This window comes from Phocoena sinus, chromosome 3 (genome assembly GCF_008692025.1).
Source record: "Phocoena sinus isolate mPhoSin1 chromosome 3, mPhoSin1.pri, whole genome shotgun sequence".
NCBI lineage: Eukaryota > Metazoa > Chordata > Mammalia > Artiodactyla > Phocoenidae > Phocoena > Phocoena sinus.
The window spans coordinates 1,759,055-1,783,026 of NC_045765.1; the positions used below are offsets into that span (position 1 = coordinate 1,759,055).

The window sequence follows — 23,972 nt, forward strand, 5'->3', positions numbered from 1 at the left end:
GCTCAGGCCTCGTTGGGGGACAGTTTGGGGTGGGTGGTGGGAAGCCTCTGAAAGAACAGGCTGGGGCCTGGAGGAGAGGGAGGACAGTTCACTCCGCAGGCCTGTAACACTAAGAGTCCAGACACGGGTCTGAGGACCATGCACCACTGGGCTGCGGGGACAGAGAGCTGACTGATTCTCTCAGAGCCTGGGTCAGGGGCCCCAGCCAAAATGGGGTTGTGTTTTGCCTCCTGTCCTGGTCGCCCCCACCCCTTGGGCTTTCTCTCCATCAGGCAGGCGAAGCACTCCTTTGCAGGACTGAAGGACGGTCCTTCACAGGTCTGTCCCCACCCCCTAATGTGGTCCCCTTTCCCAGCCAACAATCACGTGAACTCTTGGGAAGCAACCTGGGGAGGCAACTGGGCCTATAAGCCTGTTTGGGTGCGCCTGCACGACAGCTGGGGCCAGGGTCGGGAAGCCCAAAAAGAGAGCCATGGCAGATCCTAGAACAGAGATGCAAGAGGGAGCCATGGCAGGTTCTAGAGCAGGGGTGTCGCCCAAAGGAGTCAGTGTATTCTAGGCCCCGGCCGACAGACTGCGGTTGTTGCCAGAGGTCAGGGCCGGGCTTGGGCTCAGTGTCAGGGTCCTGCGGGCCTCCCGGAGCCTCCGGCAACCCTGCCCACGCCCGCCAGGATCCTTCCCGGGTCCCGCTCCCCGAGCCCCGCGCACCACACGGCGCAGGCGCGCAGACACGCCCCGCCGCCAGAGCGGCCTTCCAGTCCCGCCCCCGCCGTGCGTGCATGGGCGGAGCCATGAGGGGCGGGGTCTGCGTCGGGGCGGGGGTGGGGGCGGGGGGGCGGGGGGGAAGGCGAGCCTGGCCTATAAAAGTGGCGGCGACGCTGCCCGCCCGGCTCCTCTCGGCGGTGGCGGCCCTGACGGAGGAGTCCGCGGTGGCGGCAGCGGCGGCGGCGGCGCTGTTCCCCGCGCGGTCCGCGCAGCGGGCTCCGGGCTGCGCGTCTCGGGCGGCGGCACTGCGGCCCCGGCCCGAGCCCGACCCCGGTGAGTGTGGCCCAGCGACCCCGGCCCGACCCCGACCCTGACGCGGAGAGCGGGCCCCACGGAGCCTCGCCGCCCTGGCCCGGGCTCCCGGCGCGCTGGCCGCGGCCACTCAACGCCCTCCTTTGTCTGCTCCCGCCCACAGGGTCCCCTCACCGGCCGACCCCCGCCCACGGGCCGCCCCCCGGGCCCCGCGTCCCCTCCCCCGCTGGCGGGGCCCGGACAGAAGATGGTGCAGAAGAAAACAGCCGAACTTCAGGGCTTCCACCGTTCCTTCAAGGTGAGGGCCGGGTCGTCTTGGGGCCGCCCCGGCCTGGACCACCCGAGTGGCCGGTGGCGGGACGCGGAGCCCACCCCCCAGGATACCCACCGGGGCTCGTGCGAGCTCCCCACCCTTCGCCTGGAGCTGCCCCAGCCTGGTGTGCATTGTCGAGGGGGGGGGCGGTGTCAGCAGGCCACAGTCCAATCTCAAGCACCCTGGGACCTGTCGGGTCTTTCTTCTAGAAGCCCCAAACCGGGTTGGGGACCCCTACATATGTGTCGCCTGCCGACCCGAGCCAGGCATGTGCTGGTATGGTGAGCAGGGGGGAGTTCAGTAGGCCACAGTCAGTCCTTAGCGCCCTGGGGCCTCTGGGGTCTTTCCTCCAGGAACCCCGGGCAGGGCTGAGGGGCGTCCTGCCCGTGGGGACCCTTGGCTGTGTGTCCTCTGCAGAGCCCAGCCGAGTGTGCACTGCTGGGAACTGTCAGCAGGCCACAGTCCGGTCCCCAGCGTCATGGGGCCTGCGGAGGTCTGCGGGGCCCTTCCTTCTGGAACCCCAGGCAGGGCTGCAGACCTCCCCTACACCCTCCTGGGTGGTCTGCAGAATGGGGCAGTGGACTGGATGCCCTTCCAGCCCAGCACCTCCCAGACACCCCAGGCCCAAGGCTATTTCCTGTCGGAGCAGGAAGTTTCTGCGGCGGGCCCCACGGCTGTGGCATGGGGCCGCCGCAGTTCTAGTCTCATATGAGCGAGCCTGGGGTGGGGGGGCAGGCAGGTGCTAGGCAGGGACCCCATAGGGCCTGGCCCAGGGGACACAGTGATGTCAGCGGCCACCCCACCCCGCTGGCCGCGTTATGTAATGGCTTCCCTGGGCCTTCTTGGGCAAGAACCTGTTGCCCTCTAGAGAAGGCAAGACCTGGGTGTATGTGCATGTGTGAGTGTGTGAGTACGCGCGCGCCTACAGGCGAACTGCACACCAGGGTGGGAGGAGCGAGCTGAGACTGTTTGGGTTAAAATTCCCAGGCCCGTCCAGCCAGCCTCCTGGGCCAGCGCCCCACCCCTGCCCACACGCCTATCATCCTGGCTTCTCCCCCCAGGGCAGCCACAGCCTTGGCATGTCCAAGTGTTCAGGGCTGGGCGGGAGCAGGGTGGACTTGAGACGTCACTGGTGGTGGTCTGTCCCCTCTGGGGGCTGGGTGGGAGCCGAGATGGGGTCAGCGCGTGGGGCCGGCACAGTGGCCAAAGCAAAGTCGAACTTTCTGGATGGTTCCAGCCACCTCCTGCCAAGGCCTGCTGACTGGAGGCCCACAGCCAGCCCTGGGCCTGGCCTGGCAACACTGCCTGGTACTATGGGTTGGCCTCTGCAGGCCGTGCGAGAGCCCAGCGCTGAGGTGGGAATGTGGGAGTCCTGAGGGAGTTGGAGGGACACTGGGCCGGGAGTGCTGGCTCTGAGGTGGCCCTCCTGGTGGCCAGAGGCCGGCCTCGCTACGTGTCTCCTCCCGTTGCACCCCAGGCTTCCTCGGGCCGCAGCCACCTCCCTCCCCTCAGCCTGGCAGCAGCGTGTTCCAGGTGTCTCTGATGTATTTTTCCCCATTTCCACATGGGACAGTGGAGCCTTGGGCAGCGTGGGCATTTGTCTTAGCACCCCCCGCACGTGGTGACAGGGACACAGGAGCTGGCATGGCTAGTGTCCCTTCACCTTGGTGGCTTGGCCGCCCCTTCTCTCCAGGGTCCAGCTCTTTGCATTGGAGGCTGGCACAGGGGTGTGGGGTCGGTGACAGGCCCCCTGAGGTCCTCATGCCCTTACGTGGTCCTTTCGAGTCACCTTTGGGTGCTGGTCAGGCTCGGAGCTGAGGTCACTAGGCCGAGGTGAAGTAGCTGCTGAGGGCCGCCGCTGGCCCCGAGCCTCACGTCCACCCTCCCTCCTGATCACCCCCACATTCTCACCCTGGGGCCCCTCCTTCTGGGAGGAGGGAGTCACCTGGCGCCTCCAGACGCTCCTGGACTGAGCCTTCTCAGAGCGCTGACTGCCGGTACTGGCACAGCTGTGTGCCTGGCTCCCCGGGGGTGCCGGACCCCTGGGCCGGCAGAGGCAGGTGCTGGTGGACGATCCTGCGCCGACAGGCTGGAGCGCTGCCTTCCTCCCCTCCCCCGCCCGCTGGGCCTCCTAGCAACTATCTGCAGGGCGGGTGGGTGGCGAGGCCGGGAGGGCCCACGCCTGTTTTTCAGCCGCTCCCTGTGACCTCTGCCTGCCCCTGTGCTGCCGGACTGGCTTCCGGGCCTCCCATCTGCAGGAATCTGGCCTGGCCCCTTCTGCTGTTAGGCCCCTGGGTATCTCCCTGGGGCTCTCCCGGAGTTCCTTCTCTGCCAGATGGCCCTCCTGCTGGAGCCCTGCTTCCCCTTGTCCCAAGGCCCAGAGAGAGGCAGTGACTTGACCCAGGTCCTCCAGCATCAGAACTGGAGCCACTGCTATTTGTACAGGGCCCCCACGCCCACCTGAAGCCCTGGCCACCTGGACCCCCAGGATTCAGGGAGCTAAATGAGAGCAAACTCCTAGAGAAACACGGTGGGGCCTCAGAGCCTCAGCCTTAAAGCCTCAGCCTTGTGCGTTGCCGGGGGCTGCCAGTCCTCATGCTGGATCCGCAGAAACTGGAAGAACCCCAGCTGCCTTCGTTCCCTTGTTAGGATCCCACGCACCCCCACCCCAGTCCCAGGGGCTGTCAGGTGACCTTGAGCAGGCCCCTCCTTGCTCAAGGGCTGTTTCCTTAGCTGGACACCGCGGCCTGTGAGGGGCTCCATCCTGGTGTGTCTGAGGGTACATGGGACAGTGCGGCTGTGGCCGGGCGAGGGAACGGCCCAGTGCTCACGCGGGAGACCGCGGGTGTCTTTCCCGTGATACCCCGGAGCCGGGTCCCAGCGTTGCGGAGCTGGAAGCAGATGAGCGAGGGGGGTCGGACCAGGAGAGAGGCGCAGAGCTGGGGGATGGGGCGCATTGTGGGCGCATCAGGAGCAGAGGTGTGGTGGCGGGAATCGTCTCGGGCCAGGAGGTGCAGTGGGGACGAGCGGACAGTGAGAGGCAAGGAGGGCAGTGGTGCACAGAGGGGAGACTGAGACCAGGCAGTGGTGCACAGAGGGGAGACTGAGACCAGGAAGCCATGGGAAAGCAGGCAGGGCCGCCTGGCTGGGAGCCCCGCCTCGGGAAGCCGCTGACTCACTCCTTCCCACTGGCTGCCCTGCGCCTTTGATCCCTGCGCCGGGGCGCGGCAGGGGCGCGGGCGGTCAGCCATGCTGTGGTGCTGGCCCCATCCTGCAGGTGAGCAAACCGAGGCTCAAAACGTGGCCTGGTGCCCCACGGCGACTCAGGCCTGGCCTGGGAGGCGGCACCCCCTCCCCTGCCTGCGTCTGGCCTCTTCCCATACCACACCCCCTCCCCAGAGGCCCCGAGGGCCCTGGGCTGGGGGTGAAAGGTCCATTTCCTCGTGGTCAGGCAGAGCCAGGCTTTCTGCTCCGCAGCGTGCGGACGTGGAGACTGGGGCACTCTGGGTGCAGCTGCCCCGCAGGGCTGGGGCCTGAGCTCTGTCCTCTCCTCTCCTGCAGGGGCAGAATCCTTTCGAACTGGCCTTCTCCCTAGACCAGGCCCACCACGGGGAGCCTGACTTCGTCCTGGAGTGCCCGGCCCGCCCTGGTGAGGGGCTGGAAGGGAGGGCGAGCCTCTGGCGGTGGCGGAGGGCTGGGCCACCTCCTGAGCCAGGTGGGCCTCACCTCCAGCTCCCCCTGCACAGATATGCCTGCAAGCCAGCCCATCGACATCCCTGATGCCAAGAAAAGGAGCAAGAAGAAGAAGAGGTGCCGGGCCACCGACAGCTTTTCGGGCAGGTTCGAAGGTGAGTGGGGCCGGCGGGGGCAGCGGCGTCGGGGAGATGGCCGGCCCAGGGTGGCTCTCACCGGCCCCCTGCTCCGCAGACGTCTACCAGCTGCAGGAGGACGTGCTTGGGGAGGGTGCCCACGCCCGTGTGCAGACCTGCGTCAACCTCATCACCAGCCAGGAGTATGCCGTCAAGGTGAGACAGGCCCCAGCACCTGGGCGGCCCCCTCGCCCCTCCCCAGCCGTGCCTGGGATCTGGCACCCTCCAGGGGTGGCAAAAGGAGGGGAGCAGGCATTTGAGCTGCCGGACTGGCAGGCGGGGAAAACCAGTGTCTAAAAATGGCCTCAAGGCTGGTGACTCAGGCCACACCTGGGAATCCAGGTCAGCCTGGGCTGAGCCCCCAAGTCCGGGTGGGAAGTGACAAGGGGTGGCCCCGCTGCACAGGTGGCCAAGGACCTGGTGCCAGAGGGACCGCCGAGAACTGGGGGCTTCAGTCAGAGCTGATGCTCACCTGCTGGGTCACTTGGGCCAGGCCCCTGTCCCCAGGGATGATGAATGCTTCCCTGTACTGGTTACAAACATTGAAAGGCAATGCCCTACTCGGGGCCCTGGGGGAGCTGGGCATCAGGGGAGACCAGGGAAGGCCTGCAAGAGCCTCCTGCAAGCCCTGGGCCGCCTCTGACCCAGTGTGCGCCTGCGCAGCCTACGTTGCCTGGCCGGGCGTCAGACCCTGTGTTCCAAAAAGCCTTCCAGGCTTCCCTCGTGACCCTGCATCTGGGCTGGGTGGGGTAACGGGAGGCTGGCTGCCCAGGAAGGAGGGCCAGGTGCACAGTGGCAAGCGGGCTGGCCCGGAAGCCTCAGGCCCTGGTGGAAGCGTGGTGACCAGGGTGGCTGTGGTCCCCACCCCCTGGGAGCGACCGGGTTGGGTGGGTGATGGTGCCATAGGACTGCACACCTAGCAGGCGTCAAGCACATTCTGCACGGTCAGTGTCCTCCTTCCTAAGGCCCTTGCTGGGCAGCCTGGCTTCTGTCACTCTGACGGACAGGGAAACCAAGGCTCAGAGGGTTGGGTTAGTTGTACCGTGTGTGACCCCTCAGAAGGCCGTCCCCTCTCAAGAGGGACCGCTGTCTCCTCCGTGGAGTGGGGGGCCCTAGCCACATTCCCAAGGGATGGAATGAGGTTCAGGTAACTCCAGGAGGGCACGGCTGCTGGCATTATCTCAAGGAGCCCTGGAATCTGGTGGTTCTGCCCCTCTGTGGGGCAGGTGTATTTGTCACTAGACAGGTCGTACAGTGCTTAGGGTGGTGGCCGAGCCCCAGTGACCAGTGGATGTGCATGCCCGCCTGCTGCTGGAGCCTGGCCAGTGGAGCATGCCACGTCCCCTCCCCCAGGCTGCTGGTGGGCCGGGAGCCCCGGGCACAGTGGTGACCCAGGCTGCCCACCCACCTAGTGAGAGGGGGTCCTAGGTCCAACCTGGGAAGAGGTTCCCAGGAGGTGTGTGCGGCCTGGCTTTGCTGGGAAAGAGCTGGCACGCACTTTTTTTTTTTTTTGGCACACGCTTTTTGACCTTCCCTCTCTGGGAGCGAAGCGGCTCACCCCAGGCGGTGGGCCCAGAACCCTCCTGTCCTTAGAGCTCCTGGGTGCCAGAGGGGTGTGGGCGCAGAGGCGTGGGCTGGTTTCCTGAGGCTCTGGGGTCCTGGGCGGCTGTGCCCACTAACCTGGCCTGAAACAGACTTGGGCTTACGGGGCTGGGGCATCTGTCCAGACTGGTTCCCAGGCAAATGGGATGTCTTGGCTGGCAGCCAGGTGCCCCCAGGCCCCTCCAGTCCCCTGGGTGGTGTGTGAGCCAGCACAGTGGCCCCCAGTCTCCTGGTCAGGGAGAGCAGGCCGCTAGGCTAAGGAACCTGCTGACCTGAAGGAGTATCTTGCAGGGGCTCCAGGCCCCAAATACACCCCAAGCCTTGTGGCAGTCAGGGGCGGAGAGCTACCGGCTCCTGTCCCGCTCGCCCCTCCTGTGATGCCTCTGGGGAAATACATTGCCCCCAGTTTGTTCTGACACCACAGTTTTGACTTCCAGTGAATTCTGGGCCCCCATAGGATAGCTCTGCTTTCCAGAACTTCAAAATCTAAGCTCTGACGAGCTTCAGGCGTGACACAGGGGAAGTTTCTGACAGGGGAAGTTTCTGGCAGGGGAAGGGGGGCGGGTCTCAGGCTGTAGAGGGTCTGGCTGACCCAGTTGGTGTCTGTGTGTGTGTCCTCCCCCCGCTGACATTTCAGATCATTGAGAAGCAGCCGGGCCACATTCGGAGTAGGGTTTTCCGGGAGGTGGAGATGTTGTATCAGTGCCAGGGACACAGGTAATGTGACCTACCCTCACCACAACACTGGGCCCCGAGCCATCTTTCAGTGGCTGAATGGGCCCGAGTGCCTCATCACCCCCAGCAAGCACTTAGTGAGCACCCACAATGTGCCAGGCCCTGTGCTGGGCATTGTAGGTGGGCCCAGTGGCAGGCAGGCTGACAGTCCAAGGTGGGCAAGGCGGAAGCAGGCCTGTGGCCTTGGGCGCAGCCTTCCTGTGGGTAGGTGGGGTGGAGAAGGCGGGCCCCTGCTGGGCAGTTCTGTGGCTGCCCACGGGCCTGAGGAAGCCTCACTCCTCCCCCACCTCCCTGCTCCCACCCCAGGAACGTTCTAGAGCTGATTGAGTTCTTTGAGGAAGACGACCGTTTCTACCTGGTGTTTGAGAAGATGCGGGGCGGTACGTGGGGCCTGGCAGGCTTTTCCATCTGATCCTAATGGGCCGGGGGTTTAGGGCCACCAGGGAGAACCTTTCAGGGGGGCCTGCACATCAGAGGGGCCTTGTGGGGTCCACACGCCAGCTCAGGTTGGAGGACTCTGGACCCGAGGAGGCTGGAGTGGGGGCTTCCCTGCCAGGGTGGGGTGGGTGCTGGCCGTTGGGCAGTGGAGGTGACCCCTGTGTGTTCTGCTCCATGGCCTGGCCCAGGGTCCATCCTGAGCCACATACACAAGCGGCGGCACTTTAACGAACTGGAGGCCAGCGTGGTCGTGCAGGATGTGGCCAGCGCCCTGGACTTTCTGCACAACAAAGGTGAGTGGCCACTCTGCCTGCCCCAGGGGTCCCTGGGTGTCTAGCCTTGCGCCCAGCCCACCTGCCCAGGACTCCTGGAAGATGTGTCCACCCACCCACCCACGGACCCCTGACCCGCCCTCGTGGTTCTTCGTTCTCCCTGCAGGCATCGCCCACAGGGACCTAAAGCCGGAAAACATCCTCTGTGAGCACCCCAACCAGGTGAGGGGCACCGGGGGGTGGCCTTCCCTGCGGGCCAGGGCCCCAGGGTCGGGACGCCACCCTCACAGCCCCTTCTGACCCCGCCTAGGTGTCCCCCGTGAAGATCTGTGACTTTGATCTGGGCAGTGGCATCAAACTCAACGGGGACTGCTCCCCCATCTCCACCCCGGAGCTGCTCACCCCGGTGAGGGCCTACGGGGTCAGGGCGCCCCGAGTGGGGTGCGGGGGGGGGAGGGGTAGCTGGCAGGGGCGGAAAGGGCGGGAATGGCCCCGAATCCGGTGCCGGGCTACAGTTGCATAACCTCGAGGTGCGGAGCCTGCTTGGCGGCTCGGGCCTCGGAACTCGGGCTTCCGCTTAGCAACAGCCGCTGATTGGCCGGGCAGAGCGGCTGGGCGGGGCCTTGGTCGGGCGCGGTGAGGCTGGGCGGGCTCCCGGCACCTGTTGATTGGGCGGGGGTTGGGGGTGGGGCCGAATCCCTCAACAGCTTGTGATTGGCCGGCAGGGCGAAGGCGGGGCTGGCTCCCTCAGCAACCTGTGATTGGTCGGTCAGGGCTGTCTGGCTTTGGGCTCCGTGAAGTCCCTGTCGGGGCGCCCCCCATCCCCCCTCCACGGGCCCTGACGCCCCCGCTCCCGCCCGCAGTGCGGCTCCGCCGAGTACATGGCCCCGGAGGTGGTGGAGGCCTTCAGCGAGGAGGCAAGCATCTATGACAAGCGCTGCGACCTCTGGAGCCTGGGCGTCATCCTTTACATCCTGCTCAGCGGCTACCCGCCCTTCGTGGGCCACTGCGGCAGCGACTGCGGCTGGGACCGCGGCGAGGCCTGCCCGGCCTGCCAGGTGCGAGTGGGGTCCTGCCGTGCACCCCTCCCCCGAGCACCGCGTCTGGCCTGCCTCGGCATACACACACACACACATGCACCCTCACCCCTGCCTGCCCAGTGCACCCCAAGGCCTGGTCCATGCACACACCTACCCCCCACCCTGGAGGACCTGGCTTGTGAACCCCCCTGAGCACCCCTAAGGGCCTGGCCTCCAACCACTGACAACATCCACAGGCCACTGCCGGCCTGACCTTTCTGGGTTTCCAGAGGCTCGTTGGGTTCCCCAGCGCAACAGGAGAAAGCAGTCAGGGGTCAGGAAGTTGAGGTGGGGCGAGGCCTATGGTTTGAGGTGGCCAAGTTCCATCCTTCTACCCCCCATGTGAGGCTCAGGCTTCATGGCCTGATCCCCCCAGAGCCTGGCCGTCCAGAGCCACCCTTCAGTAAATCGGGCCCCACTTGAGCAGAGCCCACCAAGTGCCTCCCCGAGTCCACTCTCTGGCCCAGCCTCCCAGCCACCCCCAGTTGGGTGGGTCCCTGCCCTCCTTGGCCTGCCAGAGCCCCTGGCCTTGCCAGCTGAGCTCAGGGCACTTTCCCCGACCCTAACCCTGGGCCCGGGTCACATGCAGCTGGTGGAGGCTGGGGGCCCTGACAGAACTTGTCACTCATCGGTGCTCCTCTGGGTCCAGGACTGCCAGGCGTCTGCGATGTGGACTCAGCCCTTGCTGGCTGCAGCTCACCCCACCTTCCATGTCCCCTCCAGAACATGCTGTTTGAGAGCATCCAGGAGGGCAAGTACGAGTTTCCGGAGAAGGACTGGGCCCACATTTCCTTTGCTGCCAAAGACCTCATCTCCAAGCTCCTCGTTCGTGACGCCAAGCAGAGGCTGAGTGCTGCCCAAGTCCTGCAGCACCCCTGGGTGCAGGGGGTGAGTGGGAGCACCAGGGAGGCCTGGGGGGCGGCTGGCCTCCAGCTTCTGCCACTGGGCTGGGGTGACTCAGAGCACAAGGGTACGACAACCCTAGGCGGCTCAGCATCAGACCCCCCCAGAGCGGGCAAGGGCGCAGCAGGGAGACCCCCCACTGCCTGCCGGCCAGGTTGGGTTGGGACTGCAGGAGCTGCTTCTCAGTGAGTCACCAGGCCCTGTGTCCTGGAGGCGCAGGGGCCTCTTCTCACCTGGAACAGAGTGTCAAGCTGAGGTCAGCCAGGTGGCAGGCGGGGGCCTGCCACCCCCCGTCCAAGGCTCTGTCCCCACCAAGCTGAGAAGAGCTTGCTGTTTCTTCTGCCCAGTTGTTGTCCTGGTGGGGCAGATGCCTGGGCCAACAGGGCAGGGGGCTTAACAAAAATACAAGTTGGCACTGTGGGGAGCAAAGACTGGGGCCCCACTGTCAAGGCAGATGGGCTGTTGGAGCGGGCTCCCAACCCCTGCTGGGAACTGGGGCAGCTTTGGTGAGAGGCAGGCCCCGCCCATCACGCGGTCTGGCAACGTCCACCACGCTCACCAGGCTCGGGCTGCGCCCCTCCCCCCAGCCTGGCTCGGTTCCCGGGCAGGTGCACCGCCTTAACCCCCGGTGCTGTCGCAGCCAGCTGGGCGCCCCGAGGCGGGCGGGCTCTGCTCTCCAGCCTCACCTCTCCTGTCTCCTTGCAGTGCGCCCCGGAGAACACCCTGCCCACGCCCATGGTCCTGCAGAGGTGAGGCCCGTGTGGGATCTCAGGCTCCGAGCGGGGAGCCCCGGGTCCAGGAGGGGGCGCTAAATGTTAAGATGTTTAAAGAAGATTACACGATCCTCTTTCAGTCTTGGCGGGGAAAGCCGTCCAAGCGCTTGGGTGTCCTTGTACTGGGTGATGAGTTTGTGACCCCACCGCGAATTCCAGTCCGCCGGCCCCTCCCGCCCCCTGCGGAGTTTGGGGCTTCCTGGGGCGTGCAGCCCCTCCCCCAGAGCACTGCACAGACCCCGGGGGTCCCGAGGGAAGCAGGGGGGACGGGCCGGCGGCTACCTCCCCCTCCTTGCTGACCCCCCCACCCTGTCCCCAGGAACAGCTGCGCCAAAGACCTCACGTCGTTCGCGGCCGAGGCCATTGCCATGAACCGGCAGCTGGCCCAGCGCGAGGAGGACGCGGCCGAGGAGGCGGGGCAGGAGCAGCCCGTGGTCATCCGAGCTACCTCACGCTGCTTGCAGCTGTCCCCGCCCTCCCAGTCCAAGTTGGCCCAGCGGCGGCAGCGAGCCAGCCTGTCCGCGGCCCCCGTGGTCCTGGTGGGAGACCACGCGTGATCCTCTCCTTCCCTCTGTACATAGGCCGCCCCTCCCCCGTCAAGTCTAAAGATTTTTTTAAGCTATTGCCCGCGGGTGACCAGCGGGCTGCCCTCCCCCGGCTGGATTCCGAGACGCTAAGCTCAGCTCGGGGGTCTTTTTATATAAGGTTTTTGCTGTTGGGTTTTTTTCCTGTTCCCCTCCTTTTGTTTTGTTTTTTTTTTCCTTTCAATGGTGTTAAACGCAGAGCAGGCGCTCGGGGAGGAGAGCGGAGGGCCTGTGGCTGGGTGGGGCCCTCCCGCCGCCCCGGCCCGGGATGCGCCGGGTACTGTGAAGGCCGCTCCCCGCCGCCCGCGTGACTCAGGAGAGGAGGGCGTGGCGTCTCCCCGAGCCGGCGGGACCTCGCCGCCCCCCTCCCCGGCCCTCACAGTGTTTTCAGGGACGGGTCGACCCCCCACCCACCTCCCCTCGACGAGACGGTAGCTCCTTCCCTCCTCTCAGACACCCGGGCGGGCCGAGGGCTTCTCACGTCTCCCCTGTCGCAGGGCGGGGCCTGGGGGCAGGCGGGGTGGCGCCGCCCGCTGGAGCCCCCGCCGACTGACAATCGGGGCTCCCTCGAACCTTGACCTTAAGCTGCCCGGGGCCCCTCCCCTGGCCTCCCCACTGGGGAGTGCCCATCCGCGAATGGGGGCGCCAGAGGAAGCGCGAGGAGCCGGACAGGCCCCCGTCAGCCGACGTGGGGGTCCCGCGGACCCCCGACCCGGGCACCCGAGTGCCCCTTCTCAGGGCTCAGTCTGACCACGGCCACGTCCTGCCCGGCCGCCCCTCGGGTCTGGCGTGGAAGCGCTCTCAGCCCCGTCCCCGGGGTCTCGCGGGACACCCCCCCCACAGGGCGGCGTCTCTGTTCCGCCCACCTTCAGGAAAAGGCCGCAGCTGCCGCGCCCCTTCCGCCCGCGCCTGAGTCAGACGTCGCGTGACCCGCCGGGCTGGGGAGACTCTGACGCCCTTCGTCCTCGGGTGGGAGACTCTATGCAATTCACAGGCTTCCTTTTCCACGTGCACACGGGCTTCTGCCGGGATTGGGGGCGCGGGCAGCCGCCCAGACCGCCCTCCGGCTCCTAGCTGTTCGTCCTGTCTCGTCAGTTTTCCAGAACATCAGCTGACTTCCCTTCCCTGTTCTTGACGAATACTTGAATGTGGGGGGGGGGGGGGCGGGCCTCGAGGCGTGGGGGGCTCGAGTGCCGTCTCTGCGGTCCCCCGAGTCTCGGAGATTGTCGCCGTCCTTGGTGGCTGGTGGGGGGCCACAGCCCCGTCCCGCCCGCCCGCCGATCTGTGGACTGGCCTTTCCAAAGACTCCGGGGGTGGGGAGGCCACCCCCCATCATTTCTCGCCCATCAGTGATTCCATGTTTTGCAACCGAGGATTCTGCCTTTTTGTAAAAAAGAAACAAATGGACTCTCGCCCGCTGCAGGCGCCATGGCCATTTTACTCCGGAAAGCTGAGCTGTGAGCAGCTTTTTTTTTTTTTTTTTTTTTTTTTCTTCCTCAAAGGTGGGACAGCCACTTCCTCCCCCACCCCTGTCACTACGACAGTGCGGCCCGGAGGACTGGTCAGAACCGTTACTGTGAACGAGCCTGGCGCTGGGGGGAAGGGGGCACAGCAGTGTTTCAACGTTAAGATGTGTAAAAAAGACAAAAAAAAGAACTCAAATTTTTTTAAAGTGGGGGAAAAACGTCCAAGCACTTTAACTCCACTGTACCAGGTGAACTGATACAGCTCAGAAGTTTTCCTTTACACCAACTGTCAACGCCGGTATTTTGTATTCTGTTTTGTAAGGATTTAATAAAAGTCATAAAAACTAGTTTGCGCGCCCGCACCCCGGTTTCTGTTGCCTTGCGACGAGCTGCCTCAAACCTAGTGGCCCGAAGGCATTTTGATATTCCCGGTGATGCTGTGAGTCGCCGATTCAGATGGGGCGCGGGTGGGCTCGGCTTCTCTCTGCTCCAGGACACCTGGGTCCTCGGCTGGGAAAGACTCCTCATCTACAGGTGTGGGCTGGGCTGGCACCAAGGCTGGCTCGGCTGGGAACGAGGGCCAGGTGCCCACACGTGGCCTCCTGCGTGGCTTGGGCTCCCTCGCAGCATGGCCGGTGGATCTGAGCGGCCTATCCTCGGAAGCCTTCCTGCATCACCTCCCCACGTCCGAGCTTAGGTTGGGGTCAAGCGCACAGCTGTCCCAGCTCCAGAGGGAGATGGGAAAACAGCTTTGTGTGGGGGAGGGGCGCCTTTGGACAGCGCAACCTAATTCGATAAAACCCGGTGTTCCAAACCTCCCCCTCATGGCTGGCCAGCCTCCCTCTCTAGACTCCATCCCCTCAGCCATGATTAAGTTCTTGCTGTAGGCAGGGTTTTGCTGGACAGTCCAGGGCTGACTTCAGATCCTGGGGGGGGCATGCTGGTGGAGAGGGAGGCGGTGGGTCAGGGAGGGCTCCCTGCAGAAAGGAGCCAAAAGGGGGGTGGCAGTGGAGTCCAGTGGTTAAGGACTGCTGTGCTTGTCAGTTTTCTCAACTGACAACGGGGATCTGAGAGGAGCCAGGTGAGGAGGCCAGCAGGTAGTACAGCGAGAGGGACAAGAAAGAAGTAAATGTGGTCGTCTCTGCAGGGCCTGGGGTGGGGAGCAGGCAGTCCCGGGGTGGGCCAGTCCAGGTCAGACCCCAGAGCCTTCTGTATCTGGCTTCTCTCACTGAGCATCACGTCCTCGAGGTCCGTCTGTGTTGCGGCGTGTGTCGGTGTCTCACTCCTTTACACGGCTGAGTGATTGGTCCATCATCCGGACCACACTGTGTTTATCCATCACCCGTCGATGGACACGGAGGTTCCCGCTCTTTTGAGTTGTGAGTCATGCTGTGAACATCAGTGTACGTTTGTCCGGTGGTTGTTTCATTGCCCCTGGGTGGACACCCGTAGGAAGAAAGTGAGCAGGGTACGGACCCCATCAGATGCCATTTTGGGAGGACTGTTCTTGTCACCAGGTGGAGTGTGGGCTTGGGGCCCAAAGGACCCCGAGAGCCATTGTCACCCTTGCAGCCAGTCCAGTGAGGGCTGACGGGCCTGGTGAGGGTGGAGGCCACAGAGCGCACAGATGCTGGGTGTCTGCCAGCGCCCGGGGACAGCCTGCATGTTGGCAGGGCGGTGAGAGGGGGGCTCTCCGGGCTGTCCAAAAGGCCTCTTGGCAAGGTGTATGCGCTAGGATCCCCTCTCCTGCCCAGGATCCCAGGCTCGCCAGGTGGCACCCTCCCCCACCTGGCCCTTCCAGAGGAACCTTCAGGCACACCTTGGAGCCTGGCCCTGCCGCTGAGCGCCTGCTAGAGCCCTCCTCTCAAACCCCGCAGTCCCCCTCCCAATTCCTCCAGGCCCCGCCCCGTCCCTTGCCTGGCCCGGTATATGTGGGGGGAATGGGATGGGTGCCGCATGCCAAGCCACCGCCCTCCTAAGTGGCACCGAGCTCTGCCCATCCCCTCCAGGCCCCGCCGCTGACCTCTGCCTGCCCCGTGCCGCCTGCCAAGTTGCAGCTGCCAGGCACAGCTTGTTCTCGGAGCTGCCGCTGTACATTTGATGTTTGCGGTTTCCTCTTGGCCGATCCCGCCCCTTCCACGTCCCCTGGAGGAGTGGCAGGAAAATCCCGGAGCCGGAGGAGCTGAAGCCTTTCCCAACTTGGCGACCGTGGCCACCTGTCTGCACCTCAGTAAACGGGGCTCACGGGCTCACGGCAGGTGCTTTAGCTGGTCCGGGGCATCTGCAAACTGGATCTGTCACCCAGAGATCACGGCGAATCACATGTGTGATTCGGGAGCTGCCCTCCACCCTGCCCCCCACACACAAGAGGGCCACACATGCTGATGTACGGTGTTAAGAGTAGGGGAAACAGGGCGAGTATCTGGAAACTTCGTACTGTCTTCGCCGTTTTTCTGTGAACCTAATAGTGTCTTTTAAAAAAGAGATTTTATTTTAAAAAATAAAGTGAACTAAAAAAGACACAGACACAAAAGGCCACGTAGTGTGTGATCCCACTTATGTGAAATGTCCGGAACAGGCAAATCCACAAAGACAGAGAGTGGATTGCTGGTTTTCGGGGGCTGTGGAGGGGGTGGGGGTGACTGCTGATGGGCACTGGTTTTCTTTTGGGGGGATGGAATGTTCTGGAACTAGAGGTGATGGTTACATAGCTCTGTGAATGTACTAAACACCCCTGAAGTGTTCATTTTATTTATTTTTTCGCCACGCTGTGCGGCAGGCAGGATCCTAGTTCCCCGACCAAGGATGGAACCCGTGCCCCCTGCATTGGGAGAGCAGAGTCTTAACCACTGGACCACCAGGGAAGTCCCTGAAGTGTTCATTTTAAATGGGTGAATTTCATGTTCTGTGAATTTCTCCTAAATAAGAATGAAAAAGATGATGGGACCGAGTCTGTGTTGAGTCTGGTACACAGTGAGTGCTTAATTAATGCATGGAGGAATGTTTTATCACCAGCACAGGTGTCTCCGCCCCAGAGTGTAGGGATTTGTGCAGGTTTTGTTCCCGCCATTGTCACCAGTCACCAGCCCAAGTCCTCCCTGTGGATCATATCCCATCTCACAACCTCTTTCACTGTTCCGTCTCAGGAAACTGCGGCCTGTCCTGGTCTTAGACTCACCCAGAAGGAGGAGAAACTGGTTTAAAGCGAAGCCTGATGAAATCAAGTCCGACATGAGGAAGGACTTACCCCGTTGGTGGAAGCCTGCATGGGGTGAGCTGGCGAGGGAGGAAGGGCTGGCTTCTTGGGGGCGGGGAACCTGGGTGAAGAGCGTCACCTGCCAAGGCACCTCGCCTGCCTCTGGCATTTGGATGGGCATCTGGAGCCCATCGGCCCTGGGCCATCGTGTGCCGTGAACCCTCTCCGGTCCCCACACTGGGCCGTATTCATCCCCTCCGTCCAATGGGCATCACGCTCCCTGGCACATAGGGTTTGGGGTCTGTGGGCAACTTCGGGAAGATGCCGTGGGGTTTCTGTCACGTCTACCAACTCCAGCTCTCTCCGGCCTCAGTTTCCCTTTTGTGACCTCCTGAGAGGCGGCAGAAACCTGGGACACCAACAAGAAGGGGCTTGTCCAGCGCTGTATCCTTGGCTCTGGAACCAAGGAGGCCTCCAGGGTATGGGGTCCCAGGATGCTGGTGCCAAAGGCCATTGGGGAGAGTGTCTGGTGAACAAGTCCCCCAGCAGAGATTTGCAGACAAACAGGGACAAGAGCCTGTCCTGTTGCCAGTGGGGCTTTTTTGTTTTGTTTTTTTGGCTGGTCCGCGGTATGCGGGATCTTAGTTCCCCAACCAGGGATTGAACCCATGCCCCCTGCAGTGGAAGCGCAGCGTCTTAACCACTGGACCACCAGGGAAGTCCCCTGTTGCCAGCGTTTTATCTGCACATTCAAAGGGGCATCCACCCCGCAGGTGCAGGAGCCACATAAAAGTTGTGGGTCGGAGCCCTGATGCCTCCCCAGCTGAGGTCATCAGCCCAGTGAGTCACCCCTGGCCACTTATCCCTTCATTGGGGGCCTGGTTGCAGGCACACGATGGTGAGAAACCGGCTTGCCACCACTCCAGTCCTGGGCTAGGACCCTCCCCTGGGCGTGAAATTTAAGGGGGTGCCAAAAAACCTCCGTCATCCAGATAATGTTTTGTGCCGTGACAGCTGTAGATTCGTAGCAGTTGTAAGAAATAACATTTTCCCCAGTGGCAACATTTTTGCAAAAGTCTATTACTGTGTCACAAGCAGGATCCTGACATTGCTACAAGTCGACACTGTCTCTTGTATCCCCACGTGTGTGTGCCTTTCGTGGTACCAACCAACACTGCTCTGGGCTCAAAGCAAAATAGAACATGCTTTTCAGGTGACAAAACTCCACTCACCCCCTGTTCTTACTTGGAAATAGAAGGAATCACACTGGACCATGGAAGCCGGTGTCTTCTGGTAGAACCGCCTGGAATGATGAATGTGTCCTCCATCTGTGCGGCCATCAGCCACATGTGGCTACTGAACACGTGAAATGTGGCCAGTGCAGAGGAGGGGCGGAATGCTTCACTGATTTCACTTTCATTTATTTGCATTTTTGTGCCCCAGTGGGGCTGCTGGCCCCGTTAGAGAACGCGGGTCAAAAGGCCCGGTCTGTGCGTTACCTTGGGTTTCACCCCAGGTCCTCGGTTTATCCTCAGTCTGTTCATCCTGAGCCCCGGGCATATGGTTGGCGCTCAATAAACGTTTGTGGTGGGACAGGTTGAGTGAGTGAGAGGTCTCTGGATGGGCAGTCCCTCCTGGCCTTCTAACCTCCTTCATGTGACTCTGGCCCCTACACGTGAGACTGGGTTTGCCCTCACCTGGGCCTCAGTACACCCATCTGCAAAATGGGTCAGGGCACCAGAGTTCCAGGAGATGGGGCTCCCCCCTGTCCTCCGCACCTTCACCCCTCGCCGGTGCAGATCCTCGGGGTTTCACACCCTGTGACAGCCACCCAGGGGGATACGGTCCACAGCAGTGGGTGACACCTGGGGGAAGGGCCACCGGGACCCCCACCCTAGCAAGAGATAGAAGCAGGGCTGCATCTGGGGCCGGGGGTGCTCTGGGCATCCCAACAAGGAGGAGGAGTCTCAGATGGGGAAACGGAGGTGCAGCCACGTAAGTCACCTGCCTGTGGGTGCAGAGCTTTCGTGTCCTCAGTTGGAGCCGGTCCCGCCTCCTTTCTTCCCTCCTGTCTGCCTTCCTTCCTATATAAAGGAAGGCACATGTTGTACCTGCTCTCTATCCAGAACCACTTTACGTCCCAGAAGGAACATATATAAAATATATTTGTCCCGTGGGTTTAAAAAAATTCCTCAGTGAATAAGTGTTTTCATTTACAGTCTCCACACTGGAGGGTACACTCCACACACACTGGAGGGTTTTCCTGATGGCCAGTGGAGTGGGGGAGGTCCCTGCCCACAGAGGAATCCCCTCCCGCTGCCCGCAAGGCCAGTGGGTGTCCTTGGCCGGGTGTGTCAGGTGATGTTGCCTGCACGCTTGCCTCTTTGGTGTGCTTGTCCTGTCTTGTTTGTTTTGCCTCCTCGGTTGGGTGGGTGCTGGTATCTGGGGCCTCTCCTGGCTCGGCTAGGAGCTGGGGAGGGCGGGGCTTCTCCCTGTGAAGAATTTAGGCACCCAGAACCTTCTGGAAGGGGGGAGGAAGTGAGGAGCTGGAGTCAGGGAAGTGGTGGAGGTTGAAGGAACTCAGGTGGCTGAACCCCAGACCTCCTGCTGCTCCAGGATCTCTCTCTCTCTCTCTCTCTCTGTCTCTCTTTTTTTCCTTTTGGTTGAGGCACGTGGGGTCTTAGCTCCCCGAACAGGGATCAAACTGGTGCCCCCTGCAGTGGGAGTGCAAAGTCCTAACCACTGGACCACCAGGGATGTCCCAGGAGGTAGAAGATCTATTTAAAAACCCTGCACTGAGGTCATTTGGCAGGAACTGCCAGTCTTGGTTGCCTGTCCTGTTCATTCCCTTCCTTTTTATTTATTTATTTAATTTAAAATTTTGTTTGTTATTCAATTCTAGTTGATTTACCACGTTGTGTTAGTTTCTGCGGTATGGCAAAGTGATTGTTATATACATATATACACACTCTTTTTTCATATTCTTTTCCATTATCGTTTATCATAGGATACTGGATATAGTTCCCTGTGCTCTACAGTAGGACCTTGTTGTTTATCCCTTCTATATATACTAGCTTGCATCTGCTAATCCCAGACTCCCAATCCTTCCCTCCCCCACCCCCTCCCCCTTGGCAACCACAGGTCTGTTCTCTATGTCTGTGAGTGTTTTTACTTTGTAGATAAGTTCATTTGTGTCATACTTGAGATCCCACATATAAGTGATATCATATGGTATTTGTCTTTCTCTTTCTGACTTGCTTCACTTGGTATGATAATCTCTAGGTCCATCCATGTTGCTGCAAATGGCATTATTTCATTCTTTTTTAATGGCTGAGTAGTATTCCACTGTATATGTGTACCAAATCTTCTTTATCCATTCATCTGTCAGTGGACACTTAGGTTGCTTCCATGTCTTGGTTATTGTGAATAGTGCTGCCATGAACATTGGGGTTCATGTATCTTTTTGGATTAGAGTTTGGTCCAGATATATGCCCAGGAGTGGGATTGCTGGGTCATATGGTAGCTCTATCTTTCGTTTTCCATTCCCTTCCTTTTTGTTGGTCACCAGGCCTGCAGGTTGGCCCTCCATGATCGTGCTGTCGGATACTCATGCTTTGTGTAGCCCTCACCCACGTGGAATAGGATGGACCAGGCGACCAGTGGGATACTAGGGAAATGACGGGGTGTGACTTCTCTCACTGTCTCTGGGATCACTCATCTCGGGGAAGCCGGCCACCATGTTGTGAGGATGCTCAAGCAGCGCTATGGAGAGGCCTACGTGGAGAAGGGCTGAGACTCCCGCCAACAGCCCATGTCACCTTGCCCTTTGCTCCTGATCTGACTTCCTGCAGAGGCTAAGCCCCTTGTCCTGCACAACGTCACTTCTGGCAGCTCCAGTGCCTTTAGCTCTTTTCCTGAACCCCTGAATTTCTTACAAGTGGGAAATCAGAGTCAAAGGCTTGATGGAGTCAGGGTAACATTTTTGGCTTGAATACTTCCAAGGTGGCACTTGCATCCCCTCAGGCAGGATCTGGTGACTCCGTGTGCTACAGTTCATCCTTGGACTAGAGTGACATGAGGGACTCCCCTGGTGGTCCAGTGGGTAAGACTCCTCACTCCCAATGCAGGGGGCCTGGGTTTGATCTCTGGTCAGGGAACTAGATCCCGCATGCATTCCACAACTAAGAGTCCGCATGCCACAACTAAGAAGGCCACGTGCTGCAAGGAAGTTCCCACATGGCACAATAAATAATATAAGACCCGGCTCAGCCAAAATACATACATACACACACACACACACATACATATGTACGTACATACATACATGAAATATTTTTAAAATAAATAAATAATAAAATAACTTAAAAAAAATCGAGTGACACAAGTCACATGGATAAAACTCTTGGGACGAGCCTCTAGCACATAGAGTGGCTTGATTTCCCCTTTCGTGACTCACCTGGTTATCTCAACACTGCTGATCACCACTGCTGGAACCAAGAATTTCATTAAGAGCTCCAAACTCCTGGCTGGTCTCAGCTGAAATTGTCTCTTCCTTCCCCCAAATCCAGTCACATCCTCAATGTATGATGTAACAAGGGCCGTGCTGTCCCTGTGGGTGAATCTTCTGCGCTTTGGCAAACCCCATAGTCTGATGGGGTGTGAGACTTTAAATGGCCCAGAAATTAAACCCAGGCCGAGCACCTGGCACGGGCTGGGCCGCATCTGTTTGCGGTCACTGACCCATTCGTAAGGGGTCCCCTCCTGGGCCAGGATGTCAAGGAGAGGCTAGGCTGGCTTCTCAGAAGTGTTTCCACCTTAGACACCAGCTAACTTAGGCCAAGTAGAAGCAGGAAGCATCAACCCACAGCTGACCTCGTTGTGTGGGGGAGGAAAATGTTTCCCTCTACCCTCTTAAGTTCATAACTGGGGGCTGCGAATTAAACTGACAAAGGATATTTTAACAGGAGACAAAGCGTACAAATGTATTAATTTTTAATTTTACATGCTTGGGGTGTCACAGAAAGGAGTGAATCCCCAAAGGAACAGTGAGATTTGAGAGCTCATAGGCCTTCGTAATAGAGGAAAGGGAGAGGAGAAAGGCCACTTATGGGAGAGCAAACGAATGTTAGGAGAGATAAATGGGCCTTTGGAGAATAGGTGAGAGATATGATAGTTTGTGACAAAGTCTGTCCGGTAGCTGACTTGTCTTCTCTGAGAAGAGAAAATGAGTTGATTCCGGGCAGGGATTTATGACAGTATGAGGCTCCGTGTTTAGGTAGATAACAGATTTCAAGAACTCAGATGCTTTCAGCTCAGAGAAATTCTTACACCAGAGCGGCACATTTGGGGATGGCTAGTCCACATCTCCAGTTGGCTCCTCCCAAATTTTCTGCTGCCTCTCCAGAATTTTTCTTCAATATCAGGCATTTTTGGTGTGAATGATATCCCTGAGGGACAGCCCCAGTGTCCAAGAGTCAGGGAGGTGAAGAAGGAAATGATTTCCCACCTTGCTTGCCAATGATGGTTTCCTAAAAATTGCTGAAGCTCCAGGATGAATGAAAACTCCTGGGATTGACTATGTTAACAGCGCCCTCTAGAGGCCACCACCAGCTTAGACAGAGCTGGGGGTGGTTCAGGGAGCCCTGGGTGTGAACCTCAAAAACCCTCTCCAAGAATTTCTGCGGGGGACTCAGGTGTTTGATCAGCAAACAGGAAGTATATCAACATGGTGGGGCAGAAAGGCTTGGCCACATTCTCTGGTCACTCCCGCGTCTGGGCGGGCTCAACTTTCTGCATTCACAGCTCATCTCTGTGTCTTTGAAAAGATGCCAGAACTGATGGTAGAAATGTAATATTTTTATGCCAGCTGAACTTAGTTGAGGTATAGTTTACTAATGGTGACCTGCACAGATCCTAAGTGTACTTCGATGGGTCTAGGCAAGTGTGGGAACCCACGTCACCCACACCCCATCGAGACCTGGAACATTCCGGCATCCTAAAAAGTCCCCTCCACTCCCCCAGACACCCGTCTTCCTGATTTCTAGCACCGTAGAAATTACGCCTGTTCCGGAACTTCATCCAGTTGGTCCCCCATGGGATGTCTTCAGCATCTGCCTAAAGAGCTGTGACTTTGCAAAGGTACGACGTAAGGTAAGAAAGTTTGTATTCAGAAAAATTTAAAACATTAAAAAAAATTTTTTTTTCCCTTTGGAGATGGAGCAATCTGCTCTCTCTCTCTCTTTTTTTTTTTAATTAATTGGTTTATTTATTTATTTTTGGCTGCATTCCGTCTCTGTTGCTGTGCGTGGGCTCTCTCTAGTTGAGGCGAGCGGGGCCTACTCTTCATTGCGGTGCACGGGCTTCTTATTGCGGTGGCCTCTCTTTGCTGCGGAGCACAGGCTCCAGGCACACGGGCCTCAACAGCTGTGGCTCGGGGGCTCTAGTTGTGGCACACGGGCCCAGCCGCTCCGCAGCACGTGGGATCCTCCCGGACCAGGGCTCAAACCCGTGTCCCCTGCATTGGCAGGCAGACTCCCAACCACTGTGCCACCAGAGAAGTCCCAAAAAATCTTTTTTGATGTGGACCATTTTTTTAAAAGTCTTTATTGAATTTGCTACAATATTGTTTCTGTTTTGTGTTTTGGTTTTTTGGCCAGGAGGCCTGTGGGATCTTAGCTCCCTAACCAGGGATTGAACCCACACCCCCTGCATTGGAAGGCAAAGTCTTAACCACTGCACCGCCAAGGAAGTCCCTTAAGACATTTTTTTTACTTGAAATATAAACACCTTTATGGATAGATGTGTTGGTCTCTTCCCCGCAGACATGGAAGGGTGAAATGTGTACAAAATAACTAAAGATCTTGTAACTTATTCCTCAAAAGTAATTTAACCACCTTGACCACCTATGGGTCCTAAAAATAGTGATTTGAAACAGCGTTATGGTCAATTCACCAGTTTTTGCATTTCATCCTGATTTGTTTAGAAAAGATCATCTTTTTTTTTTTTTTTTTTTTTTTTGCCTGCGCTGGGTCTTCGTTTTTCGTTGTGGGCTTCTCTCTAGTTGTGGCGTGTGGGTCTAGTTGCCCTGCAGCATGTGGGATCTTACTTCCCCGACAAGGGCACCTGCATCCGCTGCATTGGATGACAGGTTCTTAACCACTGGACCACCAGGGAAATCCCTAGAAAAGATCATCTTGCCAGCAGGAAGGGAGATGTTCTGATCAAAATCATGAGCTTGACCTTTTCTAGGCTCTGACATTTCAAAGAGGGGAGGATGGCATTCCCTTTCTCCATCCAAAGGTGATGTTTTAAAAGTTTATATTTACAAATTTAAAATGGTTTCAAATCTAGAGGCTTTTATTAAAAGGCTTTCAGTTTAACATAAAGAATATGGCATATTAAAATTGAACATTTATTTCTCACACTTCAGAATATTTCCTTACGTGTTGCTAAAAGAAATGTGTCTCAGAATTTTGGTGGTTCTTTTTGTTTGATTTTTAATTAATTAATTAAATTGATTTTTGGCTGCGTTGGGTCTTTGTTGCTGCAAGCGGGCTTTCTCTAGTTGGGTATCTAGAGTAGTGGGGGCTACTCTTTGTTGCGGTGCGCAGGCTTCTCATTGCAGTGGCTTCTCTTGTTGCGGAGCACGGGCTCTAGGCGGGCGGGCTTCAGCAGTTGTGGCTCGTGGGCTCTAGAGCTCAGGCTCAGTAGCTGTGGCACATGGGC

General features: G+C 59.4%; 1 protein-coding gene across 1 annotated transcript; it reads left to right on the forward strand.

Annotated features, from left to right (window-relative positions):
* Nucleotides 1-890: 890 nt before the first annotated feature.
* MKNK2 (MAPK interacting serine/threonine kinase 2) lies at nt 891-13,227 on the forward strand. Its single transcript, XM_032625479.1, has 14 exons — nt 891-1,038; nt 1,181-1,315; nt 4,892-4,979; nt 5,077-5,178; nt 5,258-5,355; nt 7,439-7,518; nt 7,843-7,916; nt 8,163-8,267; nt 8,413-8,468; nt 8,557-8,652; nt 9,110-9,304; nt 10,049-10,213; nt 10,934-10,977; nt 11,321-13,227. Exons 2-14 carry the CDS (start codon nt 1,265-1,267, stop codon nt 11,556-11,558), a joined length of 1,392 nt encoding a protein of 463 aa, XP_032481370.1. The 5' UTR covers nt 891-1,038; nt 1,181-1,264; the 3' UTR covers nt 11,559-13,227.
* The last annotated feature ends 10,745 nt before the right edge of the window (nt 13,228-23,972 follow it).

Coding starts and splice junctions, on each gene's coding strand:
- MKNK2 (XM_032625479.1), top strand. CDS start 1,265: ATGGTGCAGAAGAAAACAGCCGAACTTCAGGGCTTCCACCGTTCCTTC. Junction 5,179..5,257: donor CTTTTCGGGCAGGTTCGAAG/GTGAGTGGGGCC, acceptor CCTGCTCCGCAG/ACGTCTACCAGCTGCAGGAG. Junction 8,469..8,556: donor TCTGTGAGCACCCCAACCAG/GTGAGGGGCACC, acceptor GACCCCGCCTAG/GTGTCCCCCGTGAAGATCTG.